The 11,173-nt window shown below is 54.2% G+C and overlaps 1 protein-coding gene across 2 annotated transcripts; it reads left to right on the forward strand.

Annotated features, from left to right (window-relative positions):
* The first annotated feature begins 2,009 nt into the window (after positions 1-2,009).
* LOC132335775 (tyrosine-protein kinase Srms-like) lies at positions 2,010-10,144 on the forward strand. Of its 2 annotated transcripts, XM_059862643.1 has the most exons (9): positions 2,031-2,253; positions 2,352-2,517; positions 5,105-5,226; positions 6,083-6,249; positions 7,161-7,299; positions 7,666-7,824; positions 8,707-8,888; positions 9,036-9,192; positions 9,550-10,144. In XM_059862643.1, exons 2-9 carry the CDS (start codon positions 2,456-2,458, stop codon positions 9,741-9,743), a joined length of 1,182 nt encoding a protein of 393 aa, XP_059718626.1. In that variant the 5' UTR covers positions 2,031-2,253; positions 2,352-2,455; the 3' UTR covers positions 9,744-10,144. The 2 variants fall into 2 exon arrangements, with proteins under 2 accessions (XP_059718625.1, XP_059718626.1); XM_059862642.1 differs by having other exon boundaries at positions 2,010-2,517.
* Positions 10,145-11,173: the final 1,029 nt, after the last annotated feature.

Here is an 11,173-nt window from a genome sequence, read left to right on the forward strand (position 1 = left end):
AAGATCCAAAGCCTTGCATGTTAGAAATCAGCTGCACTCATCTATCACTGGTACCACTGCAGGATCTAATCTGGCAAAGGTCAGTAAAGGTAAATCAGCTCACAGTCTCCTTTTGCACACCAGAAGTTCAGGGACAACTCATTTGAAACAGTGAGGCACAAGCTCTCTGTGCTGTGTCTGATCAGATTTTTTTTCAGGGCATAACCATCCTCCTGGTGGAGTGTGACGTGAGGAGCACACTTGTCACAAGGGCTGCAGAAGGACAGCACAGGGGGTGTCCCTTCCCTTTGGTCTGCAAACCCTTCTGTGCTCCATCCTCAGTTCCCCTCCTCATGCTGAAGTGAGAAAAATGCACGGAGACATTACACAGTGGGGAAATTCATGGAGACATTACACAGTGGGGAAATGCACAGAGACATTACACAGTGGGGAAATGCACAGAGACATTACACAGTGGAGAAATGCACAGAGACATTACACAGTGGAGAAATGCACAGAGACATTAGACAGTAGGGAAAATTCACAGAGGCTTTGCACATCCCTGTGTGGCACTGGGGGCGAGGCTGTGAGCTGGGTAGGGGGCAGACCTTGGGGGTCTCACCCACATATTCAGGTGCTATTTGGGTAAGAGAGAGCAGAATATTTTATTAAAGACTCCCTTTCTTCCCAGTTCTCATCAGTTCAGGAATGCACAGGTCATGCTGAGGAGCACTCTGTACTCCTGCCCTCTGCCCTGGGCATCTCTGCCTGGGAGAGGATGAGGAAATTGCTGAGTCCAAAACCCAGACAAGGAAATCCTTTTGCAATTTTTTTGGCTATCATGGGACACTTAGGATGCAGGACACAGCATGTCTAGAGCTGTTGACCCAAGGGTGGGTCCAGCTTGTTCCTCATACCCCACATGGTTACAGTTGGCAGCCCAGACTCCTACAATTAATTTTTCATATTTCTTTTTCAGTAGCCTCTTTCAAATACCAACTACATACCCAAAACGAGCTACACAGACCAACTGCAAGCAGAGGAGAATCAAAATAATGGGCTCAAGGCCAGGAGTGGGGTTGCCAGGCACAAAACTCCCACTAATTAGTTGGAACAGTTAAATGACAAAGTCCAGGTGGGGGCTGGGGGGTTGGAGTTGGGATTTCTCACCAGAGCAATCTTCAGGTGGCTTAAAGTGCACATGGAAGAAGTGAGGGGGTAATCTCTGTCTTCTGGGTGATGGCTGTGGGTGGTAGGATTTGGGAGGGGCTTTGGATCAAGTCAGTGTCCAAGAGTGACCAGGGCAGGGGAAGTGTGGCTGTGCTGACACCGTGAGAGCTGGGGGTGCATTCCAGGGCTTGGCTGTGGATGCCATGCAAGCACCTGAGGCTGATTCAGACCCTGCATCAGGCAAAGATCTCCTGATTCTGAGGGGGACCCTTCTCTGGTGGAAGCTGAGTGAGCACCAGATCCTGGTGGATCTGGGATGGGAATTCCCAAGCAATCCTCTGCAAAAGGGAATTAGTGTGAGGAGGCAAATGCTTTAGTGGGATATCTCTGGGAGGTCATTGTAGACTGAAGGAAGAAAGGATCTTGTGTTATAAGCCCCCCAATATCCAACCAGGAAATATCCAAACACTTCAGATCTCTTCTAAGGTTATTTCCTTAATTCTGTTTTAACTCTCCCACATTTGTGGATGCAATTATTGTCCTATGGAAAAAAAAATATCCTCCCACACGAGTGAGATGAAGACTATTAACTGGAGTCAGCCACTTGTGACAAGAGCTGCTTGAAGAACAGAGAGCTGTGTTTATGGTGCTCTGGTAAGAAGCAAAGAGCACACTTTAAAAGAATGATTAAATAAAACAACAGCCGTTCTCCTTCTTCTTCGAGAGCAGCAAGCCCGGCTCCAGCTGTGCCTGTCTCCCAGATGTGCCCGTGGGTCTGAGCGTGGGACTCCCGCCTGCAGACTCGTCCCGCCGGCAGACTCGTCCCACCAGACGAACCAGTTTCACTTTCAGAAATAGGAAGTTCGCCGGGAAGGGCCGGCGAGCGCCCAGACGCGTGCGGGTAGCGCGGGCCGGCAGGATGAGCTTCCCGGCCGGCGGCAGGAGCCCCGCATCCCGCCTTGCCTCGGCCTCCCGGTGGGCTTAGCCCACCGCATCCAGCGCACCGCCGGGCATGGAGCAGTTCGTCAGGAAGCGCCTGACCTTCCTGACATCCTTCTGGAACAAGCTCCGTCCCCGCTCCGTGACGGAGAGCTGCTCGCTGGGGTATCTTGGCTCTGATTCCGTTTCGCTGAACTCGGAGGCGACTTCCATTTCCTTCATCCCCAAGTCCTCTCTCTGTATCGCTTTGTACGCTTTCACAGCCCGCAGCGCCGAGGAGCTGAGCATAAGCGCAGGGGACAAACTGCGTGTCCTCAGAGAGGAGGGCGAGTATGTCTTAGCCCGGCGGCTGCTGGGGGAGCCGGCCATGGGCTACGTCCCTGCTGCCTACGTGGCCAACCTCAGCCAGGGCACCTCCGCTCACCGCCCGTAAGTATCCCCTGCTCTGGATGCACAGGGGGATGGATGGAGGCTGGGCTCGGGCGGCACATCCCGCGCAGGGAAAGGCAGCGCGCACCCTCCACAGCGGGGCGAGCACCAGATCCGCGTCCCCCGCTTTGGCCATCAGCGCGCTGGGACTGAGCGGGGACCTGCCCTCCCCTGGGCACCCCTGCAGCCCCTGCAGCTCCTGCAGCCCCTGCAACTCCTGCAGCCCCTGCAGCTCTTGGCAGCGGGGTGGAGGTGTTAGGCAAAGAAAGCGAGATTTGGGGATGCGCCAGAGATGCCGGTGCCCCTTCCTGGCTGCATCACCTTCGCACGGGGTGGGCTGGCTCTGGGCTGGGTGCGGGGTGATGCTGGGCAGGGTTGCAAAGGATCCTGCTTGTTCCGCCTGCTTTCCTTCTTCTTAAAGGGGACCCAGCAGGAAGAGAGGGAGCTGGGGAACTTGTACCTGAGCTCTGCCAGCTCCAAAGGGAGCACGGGAAGAAGCATTTTGGGTTGGTACCTGCCAGGAAGCCCAGAGCTCTGCAGGGCCAGCTGTTGCAGCCGCTGCCATCCTGCGTAGCCAGAGCTGGGGGCTTCCTCCCGGTGGGTGCCTCTCCCAGCCGGCAGGGAGCTCGGGGCTTGTCTCAGCCCTCTGGCAGCCGAGGAAAGCCCAGACTCCTCGTTGCATAAGGCAGCCTGGTCCCGACACGTCGGTCGAAGCGCCCCGAGACACAGCTGTTCCCTCTGTGCCCTGAGTCACCGAGCGCGGGCAGCGCGGGGCTGCGGCGGGCGCGGCACCCTGGGGATCCCCCGCGCTCGCCCTGTGCTGAGTGGGGTAGAGGAGAGGAGCGGGGGAAGCCCGGAAAGAGTCCCCGATGTGCGGGTGGGGTGGGAGAGACCATCCCTGCGTGTGCTTTGAGGAAGGCAAATCCATCCGGTTGGGCTGCGCTGTGACCATACCGGTGTGGACCGTGGGGTCGGCTCCCTGCCTTATTCCCATGGCGTGGGACAGTTGGACAGGCTACAGGGGAGCGTGTAGCACACACAGATGTGTGCACTTGTGTGTGTACCTATGTGTGTGTGTGTACGTGTGTGTGTGTGTGTGTGTGTGTGTGTGTGTGTGTACATCTGTGTGTGTGTACCTGTGTGTGTGTGTGTACATGTGTGTGTGTGTACCATGTGTGTACCTCTGTGTGTGTGTGTACCTGTGTGTACCTCTGTGTGTGTGCATGTGTGTATGTGTGTACATGTGTGTGTGCACTGGTATGTGTGTGCACTGGTGTGTGTGTGTGTACATGTGTGTTTGTGTGTACCTGTGTGTGTGCACTGGGGAGTGTGTGTGTGTGTGTGTGTGTGTGTGTGTGTGTGTGTATTTGTGTGTATGTACCCGTGAGTGTGTGCACCTGTGTGTGTGTACCTGTGTGTGTACCTGTGTGAGCAGCAGCCGTGAGCAGCTGCTGCCCAGCCCCATCCCGCGGACAGGGGCAAGGGCGATGCCAGGGCGTGGGAGGGCGGACGGCCGGACCGTGCGCGGCTTCCCCGCCGGAGCGAGCCGTGAGCACGCAGACTCCGCGGAGCCAAGGCTCGGAGCTGGGTGCTAATTTGTTCGCCCCATCACATATAATTTCCTGCGCGGCTTCTCAGACGCTGGCGATCCCAGCTAATGAAACTTTTGGCTTCTCACGTCCTGGCTGCCTTAGGCTGATGGAGCTGCGTCTTCCTGTGTATCCCCCTGTGTCGGGAGCCAGCCAGCCAACGTGCCTTTTCCTTACGGGAATTCAGTGAAGAATCTCAGTGATATGACACAAAAAAGGGGTTTGGCTGGGTCCTCCCCCCGCTTGTTGCTGTGAAGTCCCCAGCCAGCACTGCCACGGCTGGAGCAGCAAAAGGCAATTGCCAGAGATGTTTCCATTGGTGCCATTTGCTCAGGGGATCAGAGCTGGTTCTGCCCATGAGCTGCAGGTCGAGAAGTGCAAAGGGATCCTGTGCCTGCAGATGTTGCTGTCATGACAGGACACAGGGACAACCTCTCCAGAGCATCTTCCTCACAGGGCCAGGTGCTTGGTGCTTTATTTATCACAGGCTGTCAGCCCAAGAGTATAAATCTCACCTCAGGCTTTGGGATGGAGCTGAGACTTGGACAGCAGTGTCCAGAGACTGGTGGAGGAAATGCCCCATCCCTGGCAGTGTTCAATACCAGGCTGGAAGGGGCTTTGTGCAGCCTGGGCTAGTGGAAGCTGTCCCTGCCCATGGCAGGAGGGGTTGAATGAGATGAGTTTTAGGGTTCCTCTCAACCCAAACCATTCTGGGATTCTCTGGGTCTGCAGGCAGTGAGCTGCAATAGACTGCAGCAAGTGCCTGTAAAGCCCACCCAATGGAACAGCTTTGGTGCAGGCAGCCACAGCTACAGGTTTTAGACACAGACTTGCCACTGTGCCACTTGCTTGGTGGCTGTAGGAATGAGGAAATAGTGGGATCCCAGCAGCTGCTCCCCCTCGCCAGCTCAGAGGGTGCAGACTCCCCTGAAATGGATGCAGACCCATCTGTGCAGCACCCCCCTGCCCTGCTGTGACCCTTCTGCTCTGCTCCCCAGCTGGTACTTCAGCAAGATCAGCCGAAACGAAGCGGAGCAGCTCCTCCTCTCGCCTCCCAACCAGCACGGCTCCTTCCTCGTCCGGGACAGCGAGAGCAGCAAGGGCGAATACTCTCTCTCAGGTGACCTTGTGGCAATCATCCAGATAAAATTAGCACAGGGAAAGGAAGCAGGCTCCTCCTTAGGAACAGCTCCTGGCTTGGGGTGAAAACAAGAATAAGTTTAAAGCACTTTTCAGCACCTTGTTGAAGGGAATGGGCTGCTTTCTGAGAGCGAGGGGAAAGTTTACAGAGCAGGGATGGATTGTTGAATCACTGTGGCAAAGGAAAGTGCATGGCTCCTGTCTGGGGTATGAAAGCTATAAACATTTCACTGCAGCTTGATGATGGTTTTGTGGCACCAACTCCCAGGATTTCATTCCAGCAGCTTTTGTCATCTGAGGGTTGTTTAAAAATATGCTGCCACTCCAGATTACCTGGGCCTTGGCTGCTCCCACATACTGAAATCTGAATTCAGGGGGTTTTGGACCAGGCAGTGGCATTACGATCTGTTTTAATCCCCATAAAAGTAATCTTAGGAAAATTCATGGCAAACTCCAGATCCCACCATCAGTCCCTGAGCTGTGGGAGTCACAGCCACTCCTGGTTTGTTCTCTTTGAGCAGCTCTGATGTTCTCTGAGCAGTCCATGGTGGAATTATGCCTGGCAATAAAGCTTATTAATTATCCCTGGTAATAGAGCATCACCTCTGTGTTCCAAAGGAGCCTGACTCACAATGGCCAGCAGTCCTCTGGGCCAGGAGGTGGGAGCAGAAGGGAGATGGGGAGTGGGATGAAGCAGTCCAGGGGAGAGCTGAGTCGCTTTAACTTTATTAGAAGACTTGGAATCTTTAAAGGAGAGAGGGTGGAGCCAGCAGGGAGGTGGGGAGGGACTGATCTCTGCATGAGCTGAGTTTTCCCCAACCTGGGCTTCCCCACAGTGCGCAACCACACCAAGGTCAGCCACTTCCGAATCTGCAAGAGCCCCAGGGGCAGCCTCTACATCCAGAAGGGACACCCCTTTCCCAACATGGAGGAGCTCCTCGCCTTCTACACGGAGCACTGGAAGGTCATCCAGAGCCCCCTGCTGCAGCCCTGCAGCCCTGCGGTGCGTACGGGCACAGATCAGCCCGCTCCCCGCCCTCCCCGGGGTGGGGAAAGGGAAGGGAAACGAGGGAAACTAGAAAGAATTAGCCTGTCCCTCTGGGTTTTGAGTTCATTAAACTAAATTTAAAGCCCACCCTTAGTACAGCTGCCAGCATCACCTTTGATTAGCCACATCAAGGCTGGGCATGGCTTTTATTTGTATTTTTGACCAAGCCAAAATGCACAGAATTTTCTGAAATGTGTTGTCCATCTCAAAGACTGGAAACCAAGTTGTTACAATCCCATTCAGTACGAATTCTGGAAAAACGTGCACTTCCAATTCTTTTCCTGAGAATATAAGACAAAACACATGGCTTTTATAAAGTTTTCATACCAATTAGTGCAGTGCTCATAAGTCTAATTACAGTATTAATCTGAAATTGCCAGCTCATTTCCTGATTAGAGTTCCATCCACTGATTATGACTTGGAAATAGCAATTAACCATGTGAATAATCCAAGAGTGAAATTGAAAGGTGTGGGAAAAAATAAATGCTCTACGAACTGAAGTCTAAATCAGCCATAATATGCAATAATATTAATTCATGCATTTTTATTTATTGGTGGAGATGGAGAAAAGCCACTTTTGAGGTCTGATGAGGAGTGAATTATGACTTGAACTCCTGGTATTTCATGTAGTCTCCAAACTCTCCCCCTTGCACACCTGGGGTCCCAGCAGGGCTCATGCAGAGGATGCCCCATGTGTTCTGTGCCTGCAGTGAACACAGAGGGAAGGGCAATGCTCAGGCTCAGCCCCTGGCTGGTGCAGCACCACGTCCTGCTCCTCTGTGGGCACCAAGGGCTGCTGCAGGCTCCAGCAGCAGGTCCTGGCTGTCTGGCTGGTCCGAGTGTGCCATTCCATGTCCATCTGACAGACTCCTCCCGAGAGGGACGGCTGGGAGCGCCCGCGCTGGGAGTTCACCCTGCGGAGGAAGCTGGGAGAGGGCTACTTTGGAGAGGTGTGGGAAGGGCTGTGGAGGAACACGGTGCCAGTGGCCATCAAGATCATTAAAGGTACGTGGAGAATCAGATGTTAACAGCAGCCAACTGAGTCTCTTGTTCATTGCCATTATCATCGACCCTCCTTTACTTCTTCATCCTCTTGGCCACTGTGACTGTTTTATCATGCAAACTGCAGTAGGACCTGGTGAGGAACCACTGGAATATTTCTGTGCACAAACCTAAGTTTGGGCTGCATCCCCAAAACCCATGGAAAACATCTCTTTGGCTCTGAAACACAGGTTGTGCAGACCTGAGCTTTGAGAGCAGGGATGGGCTGTGAGGAGGTAAAAAAGGTCCTCATCCCAACTGGAGGCACTGAGGTCCCAATGTCTACCTGAGAAACTGGCTCACACAGGCTGTGTTGGCTTTGTCCCACAGCTGACATGAAAGCAGAAGACTTCACCAAGGAGATTCAGAACCTGAAGCGCCTGAGGCATGAGAAGCTGATCCAGCTGCACGCCGTGTGCTCCCTGGAGGAGCCCGTGTACATCATCACCGAGCTCATGCGCAAGGGCAACCTCCACAGCTACCTCAACAGTGAGTGCTGTGCTGGCCCACGGGATGGGGGTCCTGGGTCACTGCTTTCTGTGCCTCAGAGTGGCCCTATGAATCTGAATGGGGACACTAAGAGAGTGCCAGCCTGGTTTCTGCCCTGTTTGATCAGTGGTAACACAGAGCAATCCGTGGGCAGTTGGTGGAGATGGTCTTGGGATCACAAATTCTGCCATGATCCTTTGGGTGTCCATTTGGGTTGGGTCTGTATCAGCCCCTGGGAGCCCAAGCCCATTGGTAGGGACCTTCACCCCTCCTCCACCTACCCATGGTCTGCCAGCTCCCACCAGAGCATAGAATCTCACTGTGTTTGGGCAGCTCCACCCCCTTTAGAAATGAAACAGCCAAACCTCCCCGTGGGTCTGTGCGTGTGCAGAGCTCATAAAATGCTGTGGACCACTCATCACCCAGTTTAATTTTCTTGGCCTTTCTTTTCCTGACCCAGCACAATCAAACAAACCACTCCCACCAAGACCTGTTTTTCTACAGGGTACTTCCCCTCCCACCCGCACTGACCTTGTTTCTGACTGGGGCTCCAGCAGCAGAGCTGGAGCTCACAGGTACAACAGGCTGAGAGGCCTGCAGGGAGATTTGCATGGCAGAAGGTGACCTTTGGCTTTGAACAAGCCATGGATATCTGTGACCTTGGTGCTCTTCAGAGCCCACCCCTGTCCCATGCCAGAGCAGCATGTGGCTGTGCTGGACTTCCCACAAATCACAACAAGGACAGTTAGACAGGAGCACAAATTTGAGGTTTTACATCATCCTCACATTCCACACTGCCAGCACAGGATCTCCTTCCAAACCAAAACACCAAAAAAGGTGTTGGTAGATTGCCCCCAATGCTTGGATTGTCTGGATTAACAGGTCCTGAAGGGAAGTCCCTGGGCACCTCCCACCTGCTCAACATCGCCTGCCAAGTGGCAGATGGGATGAGGTACCTGGAGGAGAAGCACATTGTCCACCGGGATCTGGCAGCCAGAAACGTCCTGGTTGGAGAGGAACTCACCTGCAAAATTGCTGATTTTGGACTTGCCCGGCTCCTCAAGGTCAGCTCTGGGGATGCTGTGGTCCCTCCCTGCCACCACTCAAGCTCACAGAGCTGTCCCATGATGGAGGCAATCCCTGCCATCCCCAAAACCCGTGTCTGTGTTGTTCACCCCATCCCTCATGTCCTGTCTGCCATTGCTTTTCAGGATGACATTTATTCCACCAGCAGCAGCACTAAAATCCCAGTGAAGTGGACGGCCCCGGAGGCAGCCAACTACCGCACCTACTCCCTCAAGTCCGACGTCTGGTCCTACGGGATTCTGCTCTACGAGGTCTTCACGTATGGACAGATCCCCTATGAAGGTAGGGCTGCTGCCCCTCTCCATCCACCTGCTGGGCAGCTTGCCCATGGTCCCCAAAGCCAGAGGGTCATGAATTGTTATACTGTCCCTTCCCTAAGGGATATGGGAGCAGCTCCTGGAGCATGAGCAGGTTATTGTCCATTCAGGGATGGCTTAGAGGGATATTCAGTGGTTGCAGAGTGGGTGCAGGAGCTGGGGGCAGGAATTTGGTCTGGATATCCCAGATCCTCTTTTCTACCACCCCTCTGGCACAGAGACACTGTTTCACAGCACCACCAGTGACATCTTGGCCACCACATGGGCACCTTCAGGGCATCCTTTGGGGACATCAGACTCAGGGGCATCTCCTTCCTTGCAGGAATGACAAACCAAGAAACCGTACGGCAAATCACCAGGGGCTACCGCCTCCCCCGGCCCAGCCCCTGCCCTCCCGAGATCTACAGCATCATGCTGGAGTGCTGGAGTGGCAACACAGAGGAGCGTCCCACCTTCCTGGCCCTGAGGGAGAAGCTGGGCTTCATCTACAGGCGGCTGCTCAGCTCCCTCTCCTGAGGGACCCCTTCCCACCATCCTTCCTGCACAAGCCCCTCCAGGCCAGCTCTTGCCAAGAAGTTCCTTCCTTCTGGTTTGCTCTCTGACAGGGCTACAAGGAAAGCACATTCCCCCAGAAAACAGCCCGTGGTCCCTCACAGCCAGGGTGCAGGGAGGTGGCCAAGGGAGAAAGCAACAAGTTGTGCAGAACTCGTTGCCAGCACTCGGCTGTGTAACAGTTTGGAGAAGCCCCATGGAGGCATCACTCAAAGTTTACATCTTCATTCACTCAGTAGGGTGGGAGGCCCCTGCTGCTCCCCACACAAACGTGAAGGTTTGCAGTTCATGTTCAGTTGTGGCTCTGCTTGATTTATCTTGTAGTGTGTGTTCAGTGTATTTATCAATAAATGTGTGCACATCCACCCACAGGAGTCTTTGCAGGGCATTGCTGGATGCTCCTCCCTCAGCACACTGCTCAAACCCTCCCAGGAATCATGGGATGGCTTGGGTTGGAAGGGCCCTAACCTCATTCCACCCACCCTGGCATGGACAGGGACACCTTCCACTAGAGCAGGTTGCTCCAAGCCCTGTCCAACCTGGATGTGAACACTTCCAGGGATGGGTTCAAGGAGCCCACCAAGGAGAGGTTCAAGGGAGCACTGATTTGCAACCAGCCCCACTCTTGCAACACAGATAAAACCATTCTCATGTCTCTTTGGACTCTATTCACCCACTCAAGTACCCCTGTGTGCCTCTGCCACCCCTTTCCTGGCAGCAGCCCCACATGCCCTGAGGACTCTGCAGAGTCAGCTCCTGACTGGGCTGCTCTGCTCTGGATCCTTTTCTCACTCACCATCCTGTGGTTATTCCAAGAAAAATGAATGTCTGTGTCCTAATATTGAATTCCTCCTTATCCCAGGTGCAGGCAGCAAAGGTAAAACCCTGCATCACCCTCTTGGCTCTTTATTCCACCCATGGGGCAAGCCAAGAGATGCTCCCACCACCCCCAGCTCCTCCCTAATCCCAGGATCTGGCATTGCAGGGGGATCTTGAGCCTCTGGTCCCCCCCTAGCCATGGCAGAGTGTGTTGCACCAAGTCCCTGTTGCCCCCTGCCCATGCACACTCCCAGAGGCTGATCTGTCCCTGGCAGCAGTGGAAGGACCCATGGAAAAGCAGGAATTGGAGCAATGTCAAGGCTCCAGGCTGGTTCAGGCAGGGGCAGCCTGAGTGGGGCTGTTAGAGCCCTAACACAATTGTGGCACTGGTGGCAGGAGCAGACTGGCTGTGGGTGAAAGGCAACTGGCAGAAGTTTAGAATTCCTCCTGACAAGCCCATCCTGCCCCTTTGCAGGTGACCAGGGGGACTGAGCCAACAGCAACGTTGGAATTTATAAAGTTAATAAAGTTTATGTAACATTCCCCACGCCTGGGCAGTGTCCATGCTGTGCAGA

The sequence above is a fragment of the Haemorhous mexicanus genome, chromosome 18 (assembly GCF_027477595.1).
Source record: "Haemorhous mexicanus isolate bHaeMex1 chromosome 18, bHaeMex1.pri, whole genome shotgun sequence".
NCBI classification, from domain to species: Eukaryota; Metazoa; Chordata; class Aves; order Passeriformes; family Fringillidae; genus Haemorhous; species Haemorhous mexicanus.